The following is a 27,992-nucleotide window of genomic DNA, read 5'->3' on the forward strand; positions in this document are numbered from 1 at the left end:
GAAACCTGGGCAGGGTGGAAATCTTTGTGAGCATTGCTTTGGATCTGTTAATCAACTTGGATAGTATGCACATTTTAGTGATACTGAATCTTCATGAGCATGGGATACTTCTCCATTTCTTTGTGTCCTCTTCACTTTCCTTCTTCAATGGTTTATAGCTTTCATTTTAGAGCCTCAGCCTCTTTGGTGAAATTTATTCCTAGATGTGTTTGTAAGTATTAGAAAAAGGATTGTTTTCTTGATTTCTTTTTAAGTTGCTTTTGATATAAGCCATACTACTGATTTTAGTGCACCGATTTTGTATCCTACAAATTTTCAAAGTTTTTTTAGTTCTAGTGGTTTTTGGATGGAGTTCTTGAGGTTTTCTTTAAATAAGATAATGTGATCTGTGAACAGTAGCAGTTTCATATCCTCCTTTCCAATTCAGATGCCTTTTGTTTCATTCTCTTTTCTAATTATTCAGGCTAGAACTTTCAGAACAACATGGGGTAAAATAACTGAAGGTGAGTATCTGTATCTTGTTCCAGGTAAGATCTTGTTTCATAATCCAAATTGTCAGCTCCCAGTTCAATACCTGTTACATACAGGGGATGTGCCACCACTACACAACAGAATACACTGGACGGCTCCAGTGTGAAGGTACAAAGTCAATAACTGTGCCTGGCTGCAGCTATCTGTTCTTTATTTTAATAACTGATTTCATTTGATATTTCACATAGGGAATGTCTCACATGCCCTCAATGAGTTTTTCATTTATCCTCAACGTGTCTATACTTGTGTAACCAATACAGACCATAATATATGATCTAGGTGTGTCCTTTTCTGCTTTTCCTACTCATTAATTCTACTCCTCCCTTAATGTACCCAGCATCATGGCATAGGTAGTTTTATCTAATTCTGAACTTCATGTAAGTGAAACCATGCATTTCTATATACATACATCTATCTTTTTACACAAAATGTTATGAAACATTCATATTGGAAATAGCAAGAAATAACATGATTTCTCTATAGTGTCTTATATACTTATTTTGCAATTTGATCTTCTTCATCATATTTTTATGAAAATTTGAGTTTCTGCCAAGTGGGGCTTTAATGAATATTAATTTTTTAAACATCAATGTACATAACTTGTGGTATCCTACTAGACATTCCTTCAAAAATACCTAAGAGCATAATTTTGCATGTATCTATGATGAATTTAGTAAATACTGACAAAAATATGCAAGTTTCATGCCAAGTTACATTTCTGCTGTGAGAATACAATTTAATTTACTTCCTTGCCAGGATTTAGTGTCACCCATCGTCATTATAAACTTTCCTAGGTACATGAGTTCCATGATCATTGTAGTTATATTAAAAATGCTGAGAAAATTTTCAGGAGTCATTGGCAATTACCTAGTATTCTTTTAAAAACTGATGTATATATTTGGAATGTGTGCCCATTGTTGAGTAGGTATATGAGACAGGGACAGATATAAAATGGAGGAGGATGAGGAAGATATAAAGATGATAGATACAGATGATAGATAATGGGTGGATGATAAATAGATGTACACAGAGGATGATAGATGGATAAAGTTAGATAGATGAAATTAAATAATATAAGATGTGCAAAACACAGAGGTACAGAAAGTTGGATATTAAGAAATAATTTCTCTTTTTAAAAGTATTTTTAATAATGTTAGTTTTTTGTGAATCTTGAAATATGTGAGTGTGTATTTTCTAAAAACAAGGCTATTTTCTGATGTAAATATGATACAACTCTCAAAATTCGGAAATTTACATTGATGTGTTCAAGCCATCTAGTCCTCAGACCCCATTCCTCTTTTCTCAATAAGGTTTAATAATAACAATATTTCCTATGTCCTCTTTAGAATTTTTTCTGACTCTTCAAATGGCAGTCTCTGCCCTTTGCCTGCCATGAGTGATCTCCTCACCTCCTGGACTGTGACGTCCCCTGCTAGAACTACCCTCCACAGGATTTCTCTTTCTCCCTGTCTGGTTCTGACAGTCCCATTTCTGCATCCCTGTGTTTCTCACTTACTCAGCCACAGATATTCTGTTTCTGGATACCACCGTAGATGTTCTCTTCCTTGTTTGGTTCATGTTTTGAAACCCCAAGTTAGGTGACCACAGGCAAAGAGGACATGAGATTTTATCTGGAGTCCAAAGTGCCATATTGGATGACCCTTTCTCATACTCTTTACTCCGTATTCCTGGTTCCTGTATCACCCCAGGCTGCTATCCAGAGAAATGTCCTTGAAACTTTGATAGGGCCCTGATGAGTAATGTGGAGGACATAGCTCTCTCACAGGCTCCACAAATTGCTACGTTTCTTTGACCCACTGTGCACTTGATATTCAATATTTTAAGAGTTAAGTACAAAGGACAGACAAAAAAAAAACACTGGATTGTATATTTTGCCTGTATCCTCCTACTTGTATATGTTTTCAATCTTTTTACTGAATACTTAATTAAGGAGAACCCTAGCAGAAACAGAAATGGGAGATGACATTTAGTACGCATAGACCGGCATACCACTAATGGCAGTACAAAGATGTGTTCTATTAATAAGTCATTTTGTTTGAAATTGGATGATCCAGTTATTTCTCATCTCTTTAGAGTAAGGAGAAATTAAGATTTTTGTCAAGATTCCAGTAATACAATGCTTAACTCTCACGTTTATAGGGATTCTGATAATTTACAAGGAATATTCAAAACTATCATTTGAGTATTTCCAATTGCTGACTTACCTCAAACGGTAGAGTTAGAAACATACCAGGGGATTCCAATTCAATCCCATCAAGGTGGCATGTACAATGCCATCTCACTAGTCCCAGTGATCAATTTCTGTTCACAATTGATCATAATGAAAGGACTAAGAGTCAAAGGGATCACATAAACAAGACTAGTGTCTGCAAATACTAGCTGATAGAATCAAAAAGGGAGAGAACGATCCAACATGAGAAGTGAGATACACAGCAGACCCATAGAATGGCAGATGTCCTAAACAGCACTCTGGCCTCAGAATCAGCCCTTAAGCACGCGGTACTGGCTGAAAAGCCCATGAGAGTATTTCAGGCATGGAAAGCCAAGACACTCTGGCAAAAAACAAACAAACAAACAAACAAACAAAAAACCCACACAAACACTAAATGAAAGATCTCTGTGAGTGAGATCCCAGTGAAAAGAACAGGTCATCAAAGAAGGAGGTAGAAGAAGGTACCTTTCTCTGAACGGAGGAGAGAACTTCCACTTTGACTATGACCTTCTCTAAATATGATCAGAGTTGGTGAACTCAAAAGGCTTCCATAGCCTTGGCAACTCATGACAAGAGCCTAGGGTGATTACTGATGCCATAAACAAGAGTGTCAATTTGTTAAGTCAACAACAGGAGTCACTGTGTACTTACTCCTCATGTAGGATCTCTGTCCTTAATGTGCTGTACATTGTGATTTAATGCTATAACTAGTACTGAAACAGTATTTTACACTTTGCGATTCTGTGTGGGAGGAAACTGTTGAAATCTTTACTTAATGAATGCTAAACTGATCTTCTGTATATAAAGAGAATTGAAAATGAATCTTGATGTGAATGGAAGGGGGGAGGGAGAGGGAAAGGGAAGGGTTGCAGGTGAGAGGGAAGTTATTGGGGGGGAAGCCATTGTAATCCATAAGCTGCACTTTGGAAATTTATATTCATTAAAAAAAAAGTTAAAAATAAATAAAAAGAAGCAATGACTTGAGGAAAAAAAATTTTGCCTAAGGAAAAACTATTCCCATTTTATCAGTGAAGAAAGTGGGCCATGGAGATTTAGTACTTAGGCCAAAGGCAGGGCAGCAGCAGGTGATAGAGCTGTGCTGAGAGGTCAAAAGCCCTGAGATTCTGGTTTCTTTCCAAACAAAATATTCAGTCAATCAATTTGTTAGGTCAACAACAGGAGTCACTGTGCACTTACTCCTCATGTAGGATCTCTGTCCTTAATGTGCTGTACATTGTGATTTAATGCTATAACTAGTACTCAAACAGTATTTTTTGCTTTGTGTTTGTATGTGGGTGCGAACTGTTGAAATCTTTACTTAATATATGCTAAACTGATCTTCTGTATATAAAGAGAATTGAAAATGAATCTTGATGTGAATGGAAGGGGGGAGGGAGAGGGAAAGGGAAGGGTTGCAGGTGAGAGGGAAGTTATTGGGGGGGAAGCCATTGTAATCCATAAGCTGCACTTTGGAAATTTATATTCATTAAATTTAAGTTAAAAAAGAAAAAAAAGAAAAAAAAAGGAAAAAAAGAATAAAGACTTTCATTTTGTATTGTACTTTAATGAGCAGATAATTAAGATATTCCTAATGATTAAATGTTCATTTTATTATTAAAAAAAGTTCATTGAGTACTATGATGCAGTATTCCTTCAATCACCATAATCAGTGATATTCAAAATAAACACTAGGTTAATAATTGCAGCACCAGTAGATTGAAGTGGAGGTCAGAAATGTTTGATTTTATAACCTTTAGATCCTTCATGACACCAGGATTCATGAAGTCTCTATCAGGTCAAAGAAAAAGAGTAATCTGCTTCCTGACTCATATAGCTCCAAATTCTATTAGGACCACATTCCACAGAAAAAAATGAACTCAAAAAGCCCTCCTTCAATTTTGTTCTCAACCATATCAGAGTTTTCTTTTCCTTTCTCTCATGAGCCTCCAACTAGGGCATGCCAGTCATTGGATGAAAAAATCATAAGTAATGAGAGACTGAAGGGATCTCAGAAATGTTTGAACACTTACTTATATTACTAGGATGTGGGATTTATGCTTTAGTAAATTGTCTTCATTGTGTCAGTAGGAGATTTTCTTTCATTTATTAAACTTATTAAAGAAATAAAAATTATTTATAGTGATAGGGCAGCATCTGAGGTTTACATACAAGTATACATTATACCAAATTCAATAGGATAATTATTCATCTCCTCCAAAATTTAACATGTGTTTCTGGTGAAAGCATCAAAAATCTTTTCTCCTAGGATTTTTTAAAGAAATATAAAATATATAAGAATAAAACTCAGAATAATAATTATCTAAGGTTACCTACATATGGAATAGAACACCAGGTATTACTCGTTTCTACCTATGAGTTTGTGTGCATTCACCAACACACTTCCATCCCTTCATGGCCCATATTCTCCCAAGTCTTGGGAAACCTCATTCTAGTTTTAACTCCTAAGAGTAGAAGCAAGAAGAAGAGCAATTTGAGATCCATTTATGAGTGAGACCATGCTGTACTTGCCTTTCTGTGGTTTGCTTATTTCACTTAGCACAATGACCTCCAGTTACATCTATGTTGTTGTGAATTTCACAATTTTATTCTTTATGGCTGAGTAGTATTACATTGTATACATGTATCACATTTCCGTTATCCTTTCAGGACTTGGCATAACACTTAGATTGTTTTCATTTATTGGCTATGTTCAGTAATGGTATAACAAATGTGGCAGTAGAGATGTCTTTGCCACAAATGAATTTCATTCCCTTTGGGTACATACCAAATAGGGGCAGTGTTAGATGGTATGTTAGTTCTACTTTTAGTTTGTTGGGAACCCTTCATACTCTTTTTCACAATGGGTGGGCTCATGAACATTCCCATCAGCAGTGTGTAGTTTCCTTTTTTTTGTGCATACTTAACAGTACTAATCTATTGTCTCTTTGATAATAGCTAATCAATGGGTGTGAAGTGATATCCCATGGTCATATTGATTTGAAAATCTCTGAGGATTAGAAATAAGGAGCATTTTGTATGTAGCTGTCGTCCACATGTATGTCTTGTTTTCAGCAATGTCTACTTAGACATTCTAGCCATTTAAAAGTTGGATTTTTTTTCTACTGAGTTGTATATACGTTAGTAATTAACTCCTTGTCAAATGTGTAACTTGAAAATATTTTCTTCTAGTTCTTCTAGTTGCCTATTCACTCTGTGATTGTTCCTGTTGCTGTAAGGAAGCTCTTTAGTTTAAGGAAATCCCATTTGTTTATATTTGATTTTATTTTCTGTGCTTTGAAGGTCTGAGCCAAAAATTCCTTACCCATGCCAATGTCTGAAGCATCCTCCTATGTTTTCTAGCAGTAGTTTCAAAGATTCATGTCTCATAGTTAGGTCTTTTTTCCATTTTGAGTTGGGTTTTGCACATAGTGAGAGATGGGGTCTAGAGTCATTCTTCTGTGTGTGGATATTCAGTTTTCCCCAATTCACTGAAAAGACTTTCCATTACCCAACATATGTACTTAGGATCTTGTTATAGATAAGTTGCCAAAGCTATGTACATTTATTTTTAGGCTCTCCATTGTGTTCTGTTGGTGTATGTGTTTTTATAGTATTAATATGTTGTTTTAGTTAGTGTAGCAATGCAATTTTTTTATTTGTTCATTTATCGGAGACCCTGAAAGATGGAAAGAGACAGAGAGAGAAAAATGTCCAACCGGCTAGTTCACCCCTCAAATGCTAGCAATAGCCAGAGATGACACAGCTGAAATTGGTTGAGCACCCAATCTGAGTCTGCACATGGGCGGCATGACGATCCCAACACCTGAAGCCTCAACAGCTGCCTCCCAGCAGGTGAATTCACAGGAAGCTAAAATGGAGAGTGGAGGGAGCCAGGCCTCAGCTGAGGTAGCTGCTAGAGGAAGATGCTGACATCCTAACACCAGATTAATTGCTCTGTCAAACCCAGGCACCCTGTAATATGTGTTAAAGTAGGCAGTGTAAGGTCTGCTGTTTTTCTTTGTACTAAGATTACCTAGGTATTCAGAGCCTTTTGTAATTCCACAAATACATTTCCACAAAAGCTTGTTTTTCATCTGTTAAACACTTTGGTTAGAATGCACATTTTATTGATTTGAATATTCCTGAACAATGGTGGTTTATCTATTTCTTTGTGTTTACTTTTGTCTCCTTCATCTGTGTTTATTCTTTTCATTTAGAGCTCGCCCAAATTTTTGGTGAAATTTATTCCTAGATAAATATGTACCTATTAGAAATTTTTGCATACCATGTTTCTATCCTGAAACTTCACAAAATTTGTTTATTAGTTCTCAGTCTTTTGGGTGGAGTCTCTCTTTTTTGTTTGTTCTCGTTGTATTTTATATAAAATCATGTTGCCTGGGAACAGTAGCAATTTGGCTTTGCTGCTTATTTGATGCTGTCTGTTTCTTTCTCTTGGGTAGTTGTTCTGGCTTTATCTTGCAGGACTAATGGGCAAAAAAGAAGTGTAACTGAGTATCTATCTTATTCCAGATGAGATCTTGCTTAGGAAAGCAGATCGCCACCTCCCAGTTCTATAACTGACCTATAAAAGGGATTTCCTACCACTGCTCAATTTTTAGATACACAAGAGGGCTTCAGGGTGAAGCCCTCCACAGGCACAAAGTCATAAACAGTGACATAACTGTCATAAACTGCTGGAGCTATCTGCTCTTTATTTTAATAACTATTTTCCAATAAATAACAATATACATAGAGAATGTCTCCATGAATTCTTCTCATGTCCTCAAAGTAAGAATTTTTGTGTAACCAACAGAGGTAAGAAAAGAATATTCCATTATCCTTGTGTCCCACTGTAGCTTTTCTGACTAATAAACCCTTCTCCATGCATAATGAATCATTGTCATGCCCTAGGTAGTTTTGCCCGTTTCTTAACTTAAATTATACATTTATCTATATTTAAACCTAGATTTTTAAAAAAGGTCTGAGCTATGGAAAGAGAGGGAGATGAAGAGAGAGAGAGAGAGAGAGAGAGAGAGAGATATCTTCCACCCACTGATTGATTCACTCCTCAAATGGCTGCAACAGCGGGATCTGGGCTGTTCTGAAACTTGGAACAAGGAGATCCCTTTGGGTCTCCCATGTGGGTGCAGGGTTCCAGGTACTTTGGCCATACTCTGCCACTTTCCTTGGCCAATTAGCAGGGAGCTAGAACAAAAGTCTAGCAGCCAGGACTTGAACTGGTGCCCATACGGAGTGCCAGGGCCATGGGTGACTGCTTTACCTACTATGCCACAGTGCCAGCCTCTACACTTAATTTTATCCAAAATATTATGAGTTGCATTTGGATTATTACAAGTAGCAATAGAGGGGCTGGCGCCATGAGTCACTTGGTTAATCCTCCGCGTGAGGCGCCGGGTTCTAGTCCCAGTTGCTCCTTTTCCAGTCCAGCTCTCTGCTGTGGCCCGGGAAGGCAGTGGAGGTTGGCCCACATGCTTGGGCCCCTGCAACCGCATGGGAGACCAGGAGGAAGCATCTGGCTCCTGGCTTCGGATCATTGCAGCGCACTGGCCATAGTGGCTATTTTGGGGTTGAACCAACAGAGGGAAGACCTTTCTCTCTGTCTCTCTCTCATTGTCTAACTCTGCCTGTCAAAGAAAAAAAAATGAAGTAGCAATAGATCACATTATTTCTGTATAAGGTCTTATAACTATTGCATAATTTAATTTTCTTCATTGTATTTTTATGAAAATCTGCATGTTTTCCATAGGAAGCCATTATGAATAGTGTTTCTATTGACATCACTGTACATAACCTCTGCTATCCTTGTATACATTGCTTTAATAAATACCTAAAAACATAATTTTTGAAGGTGCATAAGTACAGTTTTATAGATAGTGACAAAAATTTGTCAGTGGACATGCCAATTTACACTTTTACTATAGGAATGTCATTTAATTTACTTCCTGGCCAACACATACTGTCACCAATTATTCACTGTAAAACTTCAGGTGGGTATGATTTCTGTAGTTATACTCACAATGCTGAGAAATTTTCAGGAGTCACTGAATATCATCTATTATTCTTTGTAAATGGATGTATGGTAGTTTGGATATGAGGCAATTGTTGACTAGGTAACAGAAAATGGACGAGAATGTGGAAGAAATGATAAATAGAATATTGGCAGCTGATTAATTAACAAACTTGAATATTTTAAAAAATTTATGAGAGTGAAAGAGAGATCCCAATCACTGGTTTGATCTTCAAATATATACAACGGCAGATTGAGCGAGGAACAGGGACAAAAGCTGGGGATATAATCCATATTAAATATAAAAGGGGCAAGGGTCAATTGCTTGAATCTTCACCACGTATTCCAAGAGTCTGCATTAGGAAAAACTGGAGTCAGGAGCCAGAAAAGGGAATCAATCTCAGGCACTGAAATATGGGAAGGAGGCATCTCAAATGGTAGGTTTAGCACCAGCTCACATAATTACATTTCACAAACAGTAGCAAAACACTATATTTACACATGCCAAATTGTTACAAGAACAAGAACATAGAGAGTTAGATGGGATGAGAAATGATTCTATCATATTTTACATGAATATTTCTTAATATTCACAGTGTAATTTTTATTTTTATTTTATGTTTTAATTCAATGGTTTAAATGTTAATTTATTTTGACAGGAATAGAAAGAGAGAGACCGAGCTTTCCCATTTACTGCTTTACTCCCCATGTGCCTGAAACAACTAGGGCTCAGAGAAGGCTGAAACAGGAGCCAGGAACTCATTTGGCTTCTCTTGTGTGGGTGTCAGGGAATGAAACCACTGGGTTTTTACCTTTTCCCTCACAGGGCACAAATCAGAATCTGGGATCAGGAGCACATCATAGACTCAAACCCAGGTACATCAATATCGGATGTGGGTGTCCACGAGACATCTTAACCATTGTGCTAAAAACTTCTTCATTCTTAATTTTAATAAAATAGAGTTGGCATTTATAATGTGTTTCCATTAGGTACATACCACTGATGAAATGCACTATGAATTCTGGGTTGTTTTACAGAAATAATTTTATTGGTGATGAAACAATGATCTTTCTTCCATTAGAGAAATTAAAAATGGAGTTTGAAGGACAGAAAACATGAGAAGACACAGAGCTCAGAGATTGGATTTTCGTTAGCAAGGACTGGGAAGGCAACAGGCGACACAAATGCCTGAAACCATCTGTGTTGCCCAGAGGGATTCCAGTGCTTTCTTCAGACTGGAACAAAACACAGCTCATAGGAGGGAGGAACAGAGAGAAACCCATTATCCACTGGGGTGGGATCAATATCCTTTGGGTCAACCAGAGGCTTCAGGGTAAAATGCTGCAAGATGGTGGTCAGGAGTAAGAACAGCTCCATGCGGGCCAGGCCCTCTCCAGCACAAGCTCTTTTTCCTAAAAATGACACACACATTAATTATGCATAGAGTGGCATAAATAACTCTGGAGTGACTAAAAGTTCAGAAACAGCAGATGAACCTGATGGCCCTTTCAAGTTACACCTGAACCAACTTTCCTTCATTTCTCTGCATGGATTAAACTATCTGTGTTCTGGAAAAAGGTATTGTGCATTCACATTAGAACTCTGTGCTGAGGCTTGCCAATGATATTTTCTACACAGACACTCACATACAATCATAACTGTGCACACACACTTCACATATCCAAATTGGCATGGTGCCAACACTGTGCTTCCCATTTACTTAAAATTCCAGGATTCAACAACGGACTTACTTTCCCTCAATGATGTTCCAAAGATAATCCCAGCACTTTCACATACTTGAATAAACTATTTTCAAAAGCATCCCATTGCCATGTATATCAGGTATAAAATTATTGAAAAAGGTCACACACAGATGTTTTTTTTCCCCAAATACTCTATTTCATTTTTATCTGGCTATCTTTTACAGTTTAGAAAAACACATATTTTTTTTAGTTTTGTCCTTCATTTTTTTGAATAGAGAATATAAACTGCCCTAATTTATCCCATTCTGAAACCTTAGCTCCTCCCCTTCAACTCCTTCCTTGTAGTTCTCAATACCAAGCAGTTTCCAACTACTTACTTCTCACCCAAAATTCTGGCTAATTTATATTTCTCTCAGACTCCCTTTTTTCCTCTGACAGGAAAACTCTTCCCCTGTGCTCTGCCTGCTGAGAGTCTCCAGATTCACCTGGATTCAGCTCCAAGAACATGGATTCCATTAGAACCCATCTGATGCACCCACGATATACAATTCACTGTATTATCCATTTTCAACAGATTCATTAATGTCTATAATATGGTGCACTTTGCATGCTATTAAAGTAACTAATCTGGCTCAAACATGTGAATACAAGTTCTTAAGTAAAGCTTCAGATCTTGTGATGATAGCAAGGTATCAGGAGAAAAGCAGGTCTGGCTGCAATTACTGGAAATCAGATAAGTCATGGAACAGCAATGGCTTGTGTGAGGTCATACATGAGCATAGTACAATCCTGGGACCACAATATGAGGGAGCTCAATAGCAATTTGCATTTGCCCAGTCAAGAGAAATGTCTTAATTCTGTCCCTGTTTCAGTAACTTATTTAGGAAACGTTCTTCACCCTTTATTATGCCTACTACTTCTCCTTTAGATTGTACTGAAAATTCTCCGTTCAGCCTCTCTCCAGAGTCTCCCCTGTCTGTCATTTAGCTTTTCTGTTCACAGTAGATACACTTCTCTAGATAGTCTTAGCCGGATGTTACTTTCCTTCTGGACTAGGAATAAATTAGGAAACTCAAATTCTGATTTGGTCATAGTATTTACCCTAGTAATCCCATTCTGCCAAGGCACAGTTTGGGCAGTGTCTGTATTCCTGTACCCAAAGAAGCATCTCCTGGGGAGGCTTACACCCCTCTTGGCTAATGTTCATCTGGTTCCTGGACAACCCTCCTTTGCTTGTCCCTAGGGAACCAGGATGGGAACATCTTCCTCATGGAGTTGGTCCTCACTGCCTTTCCACATTTGCTTACTTTAGTTCTGCTCACATCTGTGGAAAGAATGTCTTCATTCAACTGCCTAGATTTAACTGTGCCCTCTGTTTCTTCCCAGATCTCACAAATTTAGAGAAGAGGCTCAAAGCTTATTCCCTGGAAGACAATTTCTCCAACCCACAAATATCTCTGCTACCTCCTACATTAGTCATAGTCTGGAACTGGGTTCTCTGAGCCCCCATAGCAGTCTCCAGCAAATTCTTCGCACCTGAGTCTCATAATCTGTGAATTTGCCATTGTCTTTCTTCCACTGAGCAGTTGCTTCCCATTCACATTCCTATAACTGATTGTGGACATGGGATTGCAACATGGTGATGCTCAGTTTAGTTTACTGAATATATTGGCTGCTCAGAGATGAGGAGAAGAGCCTTACTGGAACTGGAATTCTACCATCTATCCCTCCAGAAGCAGAAGCTGTGAGTGCTGCTTGCATTCCAAAATGAAATAATTTGGACCTTGCGAGTGACGCCTCCACCCTCACTCAAAAGGCAATTCCTCAGTCCAGAGGAATCCACACCCACAGCCCATCCTCATCTCGCTTGGCCATGGTGGTGCAGATGTAAAGGAAGCTTGCTTGCCTATAGAGAAAGGCAGGAAGTAATCACTCTTCTTGAAGTTGCCACTTGCATCCAAGAAGTGTCCAGGGTCAAATTTCTCAGGGTTAGGGAATTCTTTCTCATCATAGAGGACAGAAGTCAGAGATGGTAGTATGTGTGTGCCCTGTTAGAAGGAGACACAAACAACAAGGGTTATAAAGAAAGAACATGGAATAACATGAGCGGTATTTCATGTAATCCTTTTGTTTAATAAATGAGGAGAAAGAAACAAAATAAGGAGAGATTCTTTGCTCCATGACAGACAGAATATAATAGTGTCCAAACTAACAGGTCTTAAATCATGTAGGATCCTGTGTTGGACACTGTTCATTATTTGGAATCCATCTCTATAATTTGTAATGTGACACCAGCTCATACTTAGAGAACAGCAACAAAGATCAGTTGATACCTTTGCTCTCTACAAATAAGTAAAAATAACAGTATTGATGTCTCTGATCATCAGGTAATTATCTTTACAAGTATGTATGAGGCCCTCTTCATAACTCATATTATTACTGGACATATTCTTGAAATACCTGCACATCCCTAATATCCTGAGAAACTAATTAGCACAGATGCTCATTAAGTTTTTGAGTGCCTGTGTCACATTGAACTCAAGATAAGTGGAAAATGTTACTGAATCATTGATGCCTTTAATATACTACACCTACTGGACATAAACTCACAGCGCAGTACACTGTAATGTGTGGGATGTTTTCCCTTTGGATTGCATGGATGAACGGTAGCACTAGCTTGTGCTGCTCCTCAGTGTCAAAGACAGTAATCTCCTACATATTACAGACTTCGGAAAGGTTCAAATTCACTATACAGTTTGTATTAAAACAGATATAATTGAAAATATTGAAAAGCCAAACAATATGAAATCTAATTGGCAAAGACCTTCCATATCCTCTGTCTACTGTGTTTTCAATGGAATTGTCACATATTCTACTGGAAAAGTGACAACATTTTTATGACTCGTAAAACCAAAATTCAAACCAAGGAACCCAGCTGCACTGAGGTCATGTCCAAAGACTAAATGCAAAGTTAAAATTAACTCAAAATGTACAGTATTGCATTAAGCTTAATAGAATAAAAAATAATGGAATATAACAGTAGAATTAAGAGACAAAAATATGACAGTCAATTAAATTCCAGCTCAAATAAAAATCAATGACATTTAAAAGAAGACAGGATAATCCAGACTCCCCATACGATCAAACAATATTCAGCATACACCAAAAATATCCTGAATGTTAATAATGTGACTCCCCCTTATTCACAGCAAACCCATATATTGTAATAGGCCCAAGGCACATGAGGTGTTAAGATTATTATTTTGGAAATTTTAAGAAAATCTGAATTTAACCAAGTATTCTAAATGAAAATCATCGAAGGAAATAAGAAAAAGCAGAACAAAAATTAAAGCTATAAATTGGTAAATCCATATTTGATAAGAATAGATTAAAATTAAAATTTCCTGGGTGGGATTAGTTTGGGTATAAACCATCATCAATCTCAATGGACTGTAGATCCAGTAAAAATACTCAGGTACACAATCCACTCAGAGTTGAAAAGAAGGAATCAATTCCAAAAAGAGATTCATGCATTTAGCCATAAATTTTCCACATGAACTCCTCCCAATCTCTGGAGAGCCCTTCAATTTGGCATGCTGGAGTGAACTCCAACATTCACCGAAAGGAAAAAACCCAAAATGAGATTTCGCATTGAAATTTTCAGAAAACACTGAGGAGGGAAACAGTCTATAAAGCCAGCAAAACACTAAGACCAAAATCTTAAAATGCTGTCATTTGCAAAAAAAATGGTTATGCACCAGGGCATTAATGTAATATGAAGGCATTTTCAGGAGATGAAAGTCTGCAGCCTTTTTTTTTTTTTTTAATTTATTTGACAGGTAGAGTTAGACAGTGAGAGAGAAAGAAAGGTCTTCCTTCCGTTGGTTCATCCCCAAATGGCCGCCACAGCCAGAGCTACGCCGATCTGAAGCCAGGAGTCAAGTGCTTCCTCCTGGTCTCCCACGCGGGTGCAGGGGTTCAAGCACTTGGACCACCCTCCATTGTCTTCCCGGGCCACAGCAGAGAGCTGGACTGGAAGATGAGCAATCGGGACTAGAACCCAGAGTCCATATAATGCCTCCACGCCTCACAAGGAGGATTAACCAAGTGAGCCACGGCACCGGCCCCATCCAGACTTTGTAGAATATACAGAATGTTAAATGAAATTTTGAAGGATGAAGAGTAGAGAGAATGAGTTCTAGCATGTTAGGAGGAAAACTAAATGATTGCTGTTTTACTAATGTGGGACATGAGTGTATCCCATGGGAAGTCATTCCTGGGAATATTAAGTGGTAGGAAGGAAAATCAGGCATGGGAAAGCTTTCACTGATTTAATCACATGGATAGCAACTGTGTCCTCCAGGAAAACAATGTCACTATAACACAAGATGTTTTCAATGGGTTGGTATCAAGATATTAATTAAAGATCTTTAAATATGTATAAACAATTTCTAGTTTATGGTATTTGAGAATAGAGATGAGATAACTTTAAGCTGATGACAGATGAGAATTGACCGTGTTCAAATGCTGATGGAATGTTGCCAGGAAAGAGGGAGAGCTTGAAGACTAAGAAGCAAGAAGAAATTGCTCTTGGAGGAAGGCACTGGAGCAACCAAGTGCCAGGGGAAAAGGTTCACTTTAGGTCAAAGGAGAATCAGTCTTTCACTAGACACATGAAAGAAAATTTAAAGGATGCGGTTGTTGCTAAGAGTGGAGATCCCATTGAAGGACATCACAGGAGTTCCCTTGCAGTGGTTCTGATTTTCTCTGTCGACAGGTAGACATATTACTGAGGAAAAGATGATGGAGAGATGGAAGATTGAGGGCAGTTTAGGGTTGAAAAGTTCATGTAGGAGCATGGTGAAGCATGTTGTTATAGTTTGTACTGTATGGTTATCAGCTACAACCTGAAATACATTTTGTGGATAATTATAAACTTGCTGGGTTGCAAGCTTTTTTACTGTAGTGATTAGTAGTCCACATGTAAGCAGGAAAGCAGGAGACTACTGAACTGGACATTTCTCAATTAAGGGAAACTCAGCGTATATAGGGAGGTGGGACTATATATATTTATAGGTTACTGATTGATGGGTAGAAGTAATAAACCATGTACAATAGCCTGGTCAATGGATAAGCAGTAAGTGCAGCCATGTATGTACTGAAAACCCTCTGGAATTCTAAGCACTGTTTATTTAGAAAATTGTGTCAACTCATTGAAAGGAACATAGCATGTGGTCACAGGGTGAGATGCCCGAGTTACGTTTGTGACATAATCATGGAAGGCTTTATATTTTATAATTTTACTATATAGGATCACCTAAGATTCCTAGGGTGGAGAGTAGATGACATGTGTCTCACCTTTGGAATGAGGTATCCTCGGAACTGGATGTCCCGAATCACTTCATGGGGCACATTATTGGGGACCAGGTCAACGTATCTCTGGATCTCATGTATTACAGCATCCGTGTAGGGCATGCGGCTCCTGTCCTGCATGCAGGGGCTCCGGTCTCTGCCAATCACACGCTCGATCTCTTCCCGGACTTTAGCTGTCGTGGATGGAATCATATGTACAGTCAGTTTCTTTGAATAGTTTAAATACTTTAATCACTGCCAGAATTTGGCTTGAGATATATACTTGAAGAAATTATGAATAACCACCGAAATAAGGGACAAAATAAAAGACTTTTATTTTCTGTACAGATTAGAAGTTCATGAGAGATTTTGATATTCACATGTACAGCAAAATTTATTATCAACTCAAGTGCTGTGTCTGGATTAATTTACCTTATCAAACAGGAATCTAGTATCTTACTGACTCTAAAAACCGTTTAATAAAATCACTTTGTGTATGCCATTTTTTATTTTAAACGAATTTATTAAAACATAATGAATATTGCTACCTCATATATTAAAGATTTTAATTAGCAATCGAAAGAAGGTGGGATATTTTATATAAAAAGTAATATATGAAGGGCAGCGTTGTGACATTGCATGTAATGCTGGTGTCAGTGGTGCAGGCACACTGAGGGGCCTGGTTCGGGTCCCAGCTAATGCACTTCTCATCCAGTTCCCTGCTAATGCACCTGAGAAAATAGTCAAAGATGGTCCAAGTGCTTAGGTCCCTGCCAGTAACTTGAGAGACCCAGATGAAATTCAAGCTCCTGGCTTTTTTTTTTTTTTTAAGCTTGAAGACCTTTGCAGAGATAAGCAGTGGGTAGAATATCTCTCTTTCCCCCAGAGTGCTCCCTTTCTCTCTCATCCCCACCCTTTCTCTCTAACTCTACTGTGAAATAAAATAAATAACTCTTTTTAAAAAGATTCAAAAATGTAATATACAATGTAAATGCTGCACTATTCATTATGTCACATTTTAGGTCCTCAAGATAGTTCCACGTGGTAGGTATTATTTTGTGCTTCCTAACACATGTAGGAAGAAAGTGATCTTTCTTCTATTAAACGCCTAATAGAGAAGGCAAATAGCTAAGAGGCTATTTCTCCGAGCTACTCCTGATTGAGTCAGAATCTGAGGCCACTGCTGTTATAACCCATGTCCAAAGAACCAATGCCATTTGGCAACTTTCGTTAAAGATTATCTGTCTGCTAGCTGAGAATGTGCCTTTGTATTGGAACATGTGATAATTCTAAAGTTTTGTAAATAGTAAAAAAAGGTAGTATTGGGAAATTCTGACCAATGTTTAATTTCATCTTCTCATTTGAAAAGTTACAGTTTTAACGACAAGAATGTCACTATATAAAGTGGTCAGGAAACACTGGTAAAATCAGAGTGCTCAGAACAATAGACACAGTAGGGCTTAAGACAGTAAAGGAGGAGGCAAAATATATGTGAGCATGAAGCATGAAAAGGGAAGTGAAGGGGAAATATGAAAATAGCAAATAATGCCATAGGCAGAAGATGTAATATTTTGCAAAAAATGTAATATCATATTTTTAGCTTTCACCCACAGACCTCATAAAATGTAGTTTATAGGTACAATTTTTCTTTGAGTTTATTATTATTAATATGATGAGAAAAGTCTTTATGTAGTTATTAAATACAATTCTAAGAATCCATTCTCCTTTAATCCTATTGCCTATTTGATTTTATTCATCCAATCATAGGAAGATGTAGCAGTGATGGAAAAATTTCTGTTCCAGGTCATGACAGATAAATGGCAGAATGGTTCTGAGTGTTGTCTTCATAATCATTTGTTACCTAGAATCTCATTACCTAGAATCTCATCTTCCCTTCCTCATGATCCTACAAACCTGCAATCTCAGGATGCTTCATAAGGAGCAAGAGTCCAAATTGCATTGTGGTACTTGTTGTCTGTGTTCCTGCATCAAACACATCCCATATGGTGATGACCAAATGGTGCATGGTAAATTGAGACTGTTTTTCATGTTTTTCCTGAGAAAGATGTGTTAAAAATACATGATGAATCAAAATAGTTAGAGATAACATAAAATAATTCAGTGTCACCTAAGAATTCTGAAAGTAAGGCAGTCATTAGAGAGTGGTATAGATGATACAGATGATTGTTAAGATCTTTCAGGCCGGCACTGCTGCTCACTAGGCTAATCCTCCGCCTTGCGGCGCCGGCACACCGGGTTCTAGTCCCGGTCGGGGCGCCGGATTCTGTCCCGGTTGCCCCTCTTCCAGGCCAGCTCTCTGCTCTGGCCCAGGAGTGCAGTGGAGGATGGCCCAAGTGTTTGGGCCCTGCACCCGCATGGGAGCCCAAGAGAAGACCTGGTTCGTGGCTTTGGATCAGCGCGATGCGCTGGCCGCAGCGCGCCGGCCACTGTGGCCATTGGAGGGTAAACCAATGGCAAAAGGAAATCCTTTCTCTCTGTCTCTCTCTCTCACTGTCCACTCTGCCTGTCAAAAACAAACAAACAAACAAACAAAAAAACAAAAAAACCCACAAAACTTTCAAACAGCTAAAACATAATCCGAGTGACAGTTCTCAGATTCCTTTCTGTGACTCATTTATCACATATTAGAGGAAATCATTCTGCTCTTCAGTTCTTTCAAGCACTTGTTGTATTTAGTTGCTCACAGCTACTCAGTGTCCACGTGACTGCTCTTATCTGTTCTGTCATCTGTACTTTTCTCTTTTGGCCTCTAGAATCACTGACTATTTACTACAACACTGTTCCTAACCTCATCCATCATTACCTATAGAACTGTTTATAAACTAAGACCTGTGAAAGTTCTACACATTTCCTCAATGTGCTTATCATTCCCTGGACCAAATTCATCTTCCTTGATGACTAAACCACAGATTCTTCAACAAGTACACATGTTGAAATCTCCTGCAGTGTTTACAGAGGGAAGACTTACTAGATTCCTGTACATTCTACATTCCCTCCTTTGTTACCTGTACAAATACTGCTTATATGCAATGACAATTATCATCAGTCAGTAAATTATGTATATATATCACACACACACACACACACACACACATATATATATATACACATGCATCTAGGTATGTTTGTGTTGTTCAATTTGTCCCCAAATAATATAGTCACTATAACACTTTGTTTTACTTTTTTTAAAAAAAGATTTAATATTTATTTATTTATTTAGTTGAGAAGTAGAGTTACAGACAGTGAGAGGGGGAAACAGAGAGAAAGTTCTTCCCTCTGTTGGTTCACTTCCCAATGGCCATAACGGTCAGAGCCATGCTTAACTGAAGCCAGGAACTTGGTGCTTCTTCCTGGTCTCCCATGCAGGTGCAGGTGTCCAAGGACTTGGGCCATCTTCTACTACTTTCCCAGGCTACAGCAGAGAGCTGAATTGGAAGGGGAACAGACGGTACTAGAACCGGCTCCCATATGGGATGCAGTATCCACAGGCGGAGGATTAACCTAGTGTGCCATGGTGCCGTCCCCCATCTTAGTTTTTTTGAATGAGAATTTAAAAATACTTCAAGACTGGGGTCTGGCGCTGTGGCCTAGTGGGTAAAGCTGCCACGTGCAGTGCTGGCATCCCATATCGGCGCTGTTTCGAGTCCTGGCTGCTCTGCTTCTGATTCTGCTCTCTGCTGTGGCCAGAGAAAGCAATAGAAGATGGCCCAAGCCCCTGGGCCCCTGCACCCTCGTGGGAGACCTGGGACAAACTCCTGGCTCCTGGCTTTGGATCAGGACAGCTCCAGCTGTTGCGGCCAAGTAGGGAATGAACCAGAAATAGAAGACCTCTCTCTGCGTAACTCTGACTTTCAAATATTAAATAAATCTTTAAGAAAAAAGGATAGAGATCCTACATGAGGAGTAAGTGCACAGTGACTCCTGTTGTTGACTTTACCAATTGACACTCCTGTCTATGGCATCAGTAATCTCCCTATGCTCTAGTCATGAGTTTCCAAGGTTATGGAAGCCCTCTGAGTTCTCCGACTCTTATCTTGTTTAGACAAGGTCATAGTCAAAGTGGAGGTTCTCTCCTCCCTTCAGAGAAAGGTACCTCCTTCTTTGATGACCTGTTCTTTCCACTGGGATCTCACTCGCAGAGATCTTTTGCCAGAGTGTCTTGGCTTTCCATGCCTGAAATACTCTCATGAGCTCTTCAGCCAGCTCCGAATGCCTTTAGGGCTGATTCTGAGGCCAGAGTGCTATTTAGGACATCTGCCATTCTATGAGTCTGCTGAGTATCTCACTTCCCATGTTGGATCACTCTCCCCTTTATTTACTCCATCAGTTAGCGTTAGCAGGTACTAGACTTGTCTAAGTGCTCCCTTTGACTCCCAGTCCCTTCACCATGACCAACTGTGAACTGAAATTGATCACCTGGAACAGTGAGATGGCATTGGTACATGCCACCTCGATGGGATTGAATTGGAATCCCCTGGTATGCTTCCAACTCCACCACTTGGGGCAAGTCAGCCTGAGCATATTCAGAACGCCTGGCACATGCAATGATGCACCTTAGCGAATGAGCATTTGTTTGAATACCTCAGTTTCAGCAGAATGAAACAAAGCTAATCTATGTGTCATGTCATACACATCAATGAGGTAGCAAATTATGGTCACATTATACCTTTTCCATTTTAATCAGTAAATAGTCAATGAAGTCTCGAGGGTTATTGTGGTCCAGAGATTTTTGATGTTCTTGTATTTTCTTCAAAAAAAACTTAATTTGGTCATTAAAGACTTTAAATAACTCATGATGACTTCCTGGGAGATAGTGTAAAATTGGAAACGTATTGTAGAGCTGAAAGTAGAAAGAATCCTTCATTAACTCACTCAACACACATTGGAAGCCTCTTATTAGGTGTCCCATACTCTTTCTTAAATACTGAGATGATAAAGAAGAGTAGGATTTGCTTCCCTCACTGAATTAATGGGTGGAAGATCTCTCTCTGTCTCTGATGAACTTTTTACATCTCTTTCTGTCTCTGCCTTTTAAATAAATTAATAATAAAATATGAGCTTTTTATAAAAATATTATCAATGAAAATTGATAATATAGTTTTCTTATCAAATTTAATTTTCTATATATTTCTGTAATGCATTCTATACATTATTTTAATGTTATAACCCACTTATAGGTTATGAGTAGTAATTTTAAAAATATTCCATCGAGTACTTTAAATGGGACAGATGAATGGGCAAAACATTTGCTAGAAAACTATTTTTCTATTAAAGTGAACCTTGAGCTTACTTGTATCCAAGGAGTATTAAAAAGTCTGATGCTGTCAAGAAAGTGCTTCACCAGTGTTTGAAATGTCTGATCATTGTAGTCAAAACGATTCTGGAAGATGATGGAGCAGATCACGTTGCAGGGAACACAGAACAGAAGTGAAGAAGGATCGCAGGGAGATGCTAAGGGAAACAGTAGAAGTGAGAACACGGTTTTTACGCAGTTCTTAAACTGACTGTATAAAGTAACTGAAAGCCTGATTGCTTGAACATGTTATAAACATAAACTCCACTTTCATAAAACAAAATTAATATTTTTTAATGAAAACAATCTAATTCATTCCATTTTATTTGTTAATTTTGCCCAAATATTAGTTTTTTATATCATTTTCTATATTTCCTAATTAACAACAAGGAAAAAACTGAGAAAAAATAATTTAAAAATTCCTTTAACATTTTGAATGTAGGTCTCAGCCTGAATTTTCATTCATTATATGCACATAGAAAACTGAACAATTCAATGAACAAATATTTGCATTTGTGGAATCTGTGAGGAATAAAAGAAAAGAGTAGGAACAGAAAACTGATCCAAGGGGTAACATATGAAAACCTCCCACTGCTGGGAAAAACACAGACTCCAAATACAAGAGGCCTACAGCATCCCAATATATATCACTAGCAATATACCTGAGAATCAAATTCTCAGAAGTCAAACACAATGAGATAACTCTAAAATCTTATTTGAAAAGAATCATGTCACCTTTTTGGAGCCCTCATTAGTTTAACACCAGTTTTCTAACAGAAGTATTACATATTAGCAGGAAAACAATACTATGTCCTCATGTAAAAAAATAGTAAAACCTGCCAAATGCCAATACTTTATCCTGTATTATCCTAACACTTTATCTATGGAAACAGAAACTAAAATGAAGCAGCAAGGGGCCGATGTTGTGGTATAATACGTTAAGCCTCTGCTTTGCAGCCCTGGCATCCCATGTGGGAGATTTCTATGAATGTATTTTATACAGATGGAGCAAAAAAAATTAGAAAGAAATAACCTGTATGGACAATAATATAACTAAGAAATACAGTAAATATTCAGTGTATAGATCATAGCATTTATAAGGTAATGATCATGTTAAAATATTCAAATCCTGATGTTCTGAAATCACGCATGTCTTCCGATCCTGACCTTAACATTTCTCTGTCTGCTCACTTGTCCATACATTTCTTTCTCCATCTACATCCCAGCCCTGCATATTTGTACATTGTGTACATATCTAAGACTTTTGTGACACAGGTGAACCCTCCATTCACACCCACACTCCAACCCTACACGTTAGAAAACTTTAGCATTCTTTCAGTGTTATACACAGGTTACTAGAGAGTTTGCTTATGTTGTTACTCTAATGTGGCAAGTCTTCTAGCTTATTATGAAAATCCATGTTTTCTTCTTCTTCCTGTGCACACAACTGACCAAATTTTCCTACCACTCCTACTGGTGTTATGACAGTGCACAATTCTAGCTCTAAGATCTGAGAGTAATTTTGTGTGCAGCTTCCATATCTGGTTTAAACACCATTTGCTCTTTACCTTGTTCTTTTCTCCTTTGACAATTACACAAAAAGATGAAATTCTATGACAGCACACACCAAAGGATGAAGATACTCAAGGCTCTACATCAGTCCCTGAAAATGTTTAACTGCCAACTCCTTAATACCTTACTGCTCATATGTAAGTAAAAAAGTAATTCTGTTGTACTTATTTATCATATCTTTATTTTACACTACTGTAATAAATATACTATACCCAACTACCATTTTTAATGATATAAAGAAATATGCACCATTGGTTTTTTTCAATGCTTCTACTAGATACGAAGCTTCTTCTTGAATTCGGTTCTCAATAGTTTTCTTCCCCATCCCCATGTCCCGCAAGACTGTGAGAGTGAAACGCCGAGTTTCCTTCCATAATTCTCCTTGGCTGAAAACAAGCCCTATCAGGACAAAAACCAAACAAACAGATAACAGCAAATATGTTACCTTATGATCCACATTCATGAATTCAATGTGAGAAAATGCATTTCTGAAACAATGTAGACAATTCCGTATACACACACACACACACACACACACCTATTGGTGTTGGCTGCAGGATTTCCAATGAGTCCAAACTATCCTGAAGTCTATCTAGAATTCTACTGTCAGGATTCTTGAATTGGAATTCCACTGAAATATTCTTCATTTTTTAGCTCCTCAAAATCTCAAAATAATACCGTGAACCAAGTTTTTTCCCCTTTTTTACTGGAAAGGGTGCAGTAAAGTATGGAGGGAAAAGCATGACGCCCAATACCACAAGATAGTAAGTCACATGGATACAACTCAGAGGCTTAAATTATCAGGGAATAATTTTCTGATTTTTTGGGAAAACTTAAAAAAGAAGCGCATTCTCAAGTGTTGAGACAACTCTTCTGCAAGAGAAGGAATCACTTGACAATCATTTCCCCAAATAAAGAAAAAACTGGCTGGCGATAGCAGTGTGGTGCCATGGGTAAAGGATGGCCTCTCATATGGGTGCCAGTTTGTGTCCTGATTACTCCACTTCTGATCCAGCTCTCTGCTCATGGCCTTGGAAAAGCAGTGGAGATAGCACACATGCTTGGGTCCTATCACCCATGTGGGAGACTAAGTGAAGGTTCCTGGATATTGCTTGGCTCAGATCTGGCCGTTGCAACCACTTGCAGAGTGCATCAGCACATGGAAAATGTCTCTCTCACTTTCTCTCACTCCTCTCTCTCTCTCTGTGTCTCTCTGTATCTCTCTCTCTCTCCTCCTGTGATTTTCAAATAATTAAATATATCTTTTAAATGAAAAACGGAATACACCTGTATACAGATAATTCTTCTCATTTAAAAATTCCTCATCTACTTGTTCAATTTATTGCATGAAATGTGGCCTTACTGCCAAAAAGTTTCAATTTCAGACTTCTAGAATCAATAAAGAAAAAGAAACAATAAGTTTGTATTTCACTGTGCAGGAAACATTGTTAAGGATATTGTGGAGGACAGGAACACATTCACCAATTTCTATTTCAGTAGACCTTAGTGATCCTCTAGAAGATGGGTAATTTAAGGATATCTGAAAACTAGCAGAAAACACAGTCTTATTAACTGAAGAAACTTTATCTAATATGAGTTCCAATCCATACTCACTCTATGCTTCTCTACAATGCTTGTTGCATAATATACCTGCGCTTTAAACTTTGGTTTCTATTAGAGTAAAATAATTGCTATGCCTTTTTTTTTGACAGGCAGAGTGGACAGTGAGAAAGAGAGACAGAGAGGAAGGTCTTCCTTTGCCGTTGGTTCACCCTCCAATGGCCGCCGCACCGCGCTGATCCGATGGCAGGAGCCAGGTACTTATCCTGGTCTCCCATGGGGTGCAGGGCCCAAACACTTGGGCCATCCTCCACTGCACTCCCGGGCCACAGCAGAGAGCTGGCCTAGAAGAGGGGCAACCGGGACAGAATCCGGCGCCCCGACCGGGACTAGAACCCGGTGTGCTGGCGCTGCAAGGCGGAGGATTAGCCTAGTGAGCCACGGCGCCGGCAACATTTGCTATGCCTTTTTATAAGAGGTAGAAAACAAGGCTGGAAATATACATTTTGTTGGCTCCTTGCATATGACACAAGCTTCATAGAATATTATGTTGACATCCATGAATTAGACCAGGAAATCAGATATTTGGTGAATGGATAATTTAGTCATTTATCTTTAATCTCTTTTATCTCAATCTCTTTAACTCATTAATATAAGCAACCATCACTTAAAGTATGTGTCATAAATTCATGGAGCACTCATAGTGACTTTTTTACTGAATTTTTTGTCTCCTGGAGAACCTGTATCACATTCATGGAATTAAAAAATCATGATTCTTATAGAATCATTATTCACACACTTATCATAAAAAGCAAAAGTGTATTTCATGAATTTCTTTGAAAGCTTAGAATTTTCCAATTCCTACGTCCATTTGGAAACTTTTTAACTAAAAACCTCAAGCACATTCCACAGACCAAAATGTACCTGATCCTTGTGCATATCTGTCAATCACTGGGAGGCTCACTCTGCCAGAAAACTCCTCTCCATGATCAAGCAGGGCCTCCTTCACTGCTTCATATCCGTGCAACACCACAGTGGGCTTTGTACCAAAATACACTGTGAACACAGAGCCATACTCTTTTGCTAGCTGGAAAAGGAACAGGAGAGGCAAAAATTGAGAATTTGTGAATTGAAATGTAGAAAATTTATGGCAACAATTTTAATCTTATTGAAGACACATTTGAGTATGCATCCTGTGATATGAAAGATATCAGCTTTCAGCTTCTAAAGCCATTAATTTAATACAAAGTATACTTAAAGGGTAGTTATTACTATATACTACCACACTGCTGTTATTTCCATTATCTACATTTATCCTATACCTAGCTCCTACTATGTGACAGGGCTATATTATGCATTTGTTCTTAGTTTAAATTTGGCAAACTGTAACTTGAACCAAATTTCTCCTTCCTTCCTGCAAAGACAATAAATTTTATATCTCTACTCATATGTATGTTGAATCCCTTTAATGTTCCAAAGTATAGATAAGTAACCATCCTGCTTTATATATTTTCCACATATGTTTTTAACTTTTTTAACACTAGAGACCTCTAAGTATTAGTAATAACGGAAAATATGGCATTGTGGTTGCATACATTGCATAGTTTCAATTGAAACTGGTGTCCTTTAACTAATCTCTAGTCTCTGATGTTAGTAGAAGTGATACGTGTAAATGCTGTGTTATTTCATAAAAAGTCATTGCTTGCCCTCTATTTCTCTCCACTATTCATACATTGAAATGATAGTGTAGAGATCTGTCACCATAAAAATGCCATTGGGAATAATAGTCTATGGATATGGGACAGTAGAACTGAAATCTGAAAAAAAATTCTCAGAAAGAATCTCATGGATGAGTGGAAGCCCAGTAACACCTGTAATCATTAGGTGAGATATAAATAAACATTTCTTCTTTTGTGATTGCAATACTGAGCTTTTTCTGTCATGTCAAGTTGAGATATTCTAAATATGTAGAATAATTCAGTTTTCACTATTCTCATAAAGAATTCAACTTCTTTTACTGCTCTGTAATTTACTCTCCATTAAAAAAAACAGATTAATGCTTTCATTTCATAAGGCAAATGTTAGCATGCCAATCCTTGAAGTACATTATTAGAGTCAATTTCTTTTATGAGACTTGACAATAGCATTCAAATCCAGCAAGTCTTACATCAGCTGGCTCTGCTTACCTCTCAAAAGTCACATTCCTTATCTGTATGCTTTTATTTACTCTCTGGGATACAACCACGTTGGTCTATCGCCAAGGTCTACAAGAAGAAATTCTCCCCCAGATTGAAACCAGATGAAAATGATTTTTATCTGAATTTTATCTGATTAATTATCATTCTTTTCTTAAGTCTCATGCCCAGCTTTGGTTCATCAGAATATACGTTGCTGACTATACCTGTATCCCTGAATGTCCAATTTACATAGCCTGTGTAATATTGCTCATTTTCTTTTTAAATACATGCTTACCCTTTAGACTGTAATTTCTATAATTCAAGGATCTCTTGTAGCCTTTGACCAAAATGACCATCAGATGCATTTTAACAAAGGGAAATTCAAACTCTGAAAGATTGAAAAGTTGCCCCAGACAATTAGCTAACATGGAGATGGGGTGCATGACACAGTCCCTCCAATCCAGAGATCAAGGCACAGGAAGCAGGAGCTTCCAGGATTGAGTCTGGTAATCTACTGCCATAGGAAATTCTTAGATTCATCCTGTGGGCTTCAGAAGGGAGCTGCCATATGAATGACTTGGTCCAGATAAGTAACTGATTCATTTATTGAACAAATATAAAAGGGCCTGAAAACCCATATTCAGTTGTGTGTTTCATAGAGTTCAAATCAATGTATGCTTTAGAAGAATTTATTCAGTTAAATATTTATTATATTTCATAAAAGAATAATAACAATAAAATAGATGTAGGTCAAAATAGGAATAAAACATTCCTAACTTTGTCAGTTTTATTATTGTCTTATTAATCTCATTGTCTTCTAGCTGTATAGATTCTCAAATCACAGCTAGAATTCAATTAATGCTTTCCTTTATTATCTTTTCATAATTCATATAAAAATTTATCTTCACAGTAAAATACCATCTGTCACCACATTGCATTAGTTATAGAAGCACCTTATTCACTCATTGCAAACAACCAAGATAAAACTAATCATACTCACCATGCTTATAGATTTGCTAATGTTCTTCCTGTTCAGCTGTAGGACATTTCCAACAAGTGGGAAAGGTGTGGGGCCAGGCGGGAGCTTCCTTTTGGCATAGCTTTGCTTCAACAGAGAAACAAGAAGCAAACAAGAAAGACAGATCACCAGGACAATGAAGAGATCCATGGATGTGATGTGGGCAAATGCAGTGGAAGCCTTGGGGTTCCAGGAATTTATAAGTGCACTGAGAGCTTATTATGAAACATGTAGCGCTTTTTGAACTTTGGACAAATATTATTAACTTTAGTGCAGTTTGGCCTAAGGTTGAAAATTAAAGGAAAAAAACACAGTCCTTTCAAACCTTACTAATTCCTGAATTTTCACTGGAAATTTCTGCTGAAAAATTGCTTACTTTTCCAGATACTGTGGTGTGACTGTCCTTGTATTAATGGTAAGATTGAGATGATGAGATTTTTCAAAGGGCTAATGGGAGCTCATGTTCTTGGAAAATAAGTTAAAGAAGGTCACATATATCAGAA

The 27,992-nt window shown here is 37.8% G+C and overlaps 1 protein-coding gene across 1 annotated transcript; it reads right to left on the reverse strand.

The window, feature by feature from the left end:
- Positions 1-9,819: 9,819 nt before the first annotated feature.
- On the reverse strand, positions 9,820-27,676 carry LOC138845334 (cytochrome P450 2C30-like). The gene is made up of 9 exons (XM_070057554.1): positions 27,472-27,676; positions 25,219-25,381; positions 22,984-23,133; positions 21,160-21,320; positions 20,536-20,709; positions 17,763-17,904; positions 15,855-16,042; positions 12,403-12,544; positions 9,820-10,205 (listed from the first exon to the last, which is right to left on the reverse strand). Exons 1-9 carry the CDS (start codon positions 27,637-27,639, stop codon positions 10,024-10,026), a joined length of 1,470 nt encoding a protein of 489 aa, XP_069913655.1. The 5' UTR covers positions 27,640-27,676; the 3' UTR covers positions 9,820-10,023.
- Between the last annotated feature and the right edge of the window lie 316 nt (positions 27,677-27,992).

This window comes from Oryctolagus cuniculus, chromosome 15 (assembly GCF_964237555.1).
Source record: "Oryctolagus cuniculus chromosome 15, mOryCun1.1, whole genome shotgun sequence".
Classification (NCBI taxonomy): domain Eukaryota; kingdom Metazoa; phylum Chordata; class Mammalia; order Lagomorpha; family Leporidae; genus Oryctolagus; species Oryctolagus cuniculus.

What these genes read in the sequence shown, in the direction of transcription:
- LOC138845334 (XM_070057554.1), bottom strand. Translation starts at nt 27,639, where the DNA reads ATGGATCTCTTCATTGTCCTGGTGATCTGTCTTTCTTGTTTGCTTCTT. An exon ending in CAGATATGCACAAGGATCAG is followed by an intron (nt 23,134 to 25,218) that starts GTACATTTTGGT and finishes TTGTCCTGATAG; the next exon opens with GGCTTGTTTTCAGCCAAGGA. An exon ending in TTAATACTCCTTGGATACAA is followed by an intron (nt 20,710 to 21,159) that starts GTAAGCTCAAGG and finishes TTCTACTTTCAG; the next exon opens with CTCTACAATACGTTTCCAAT.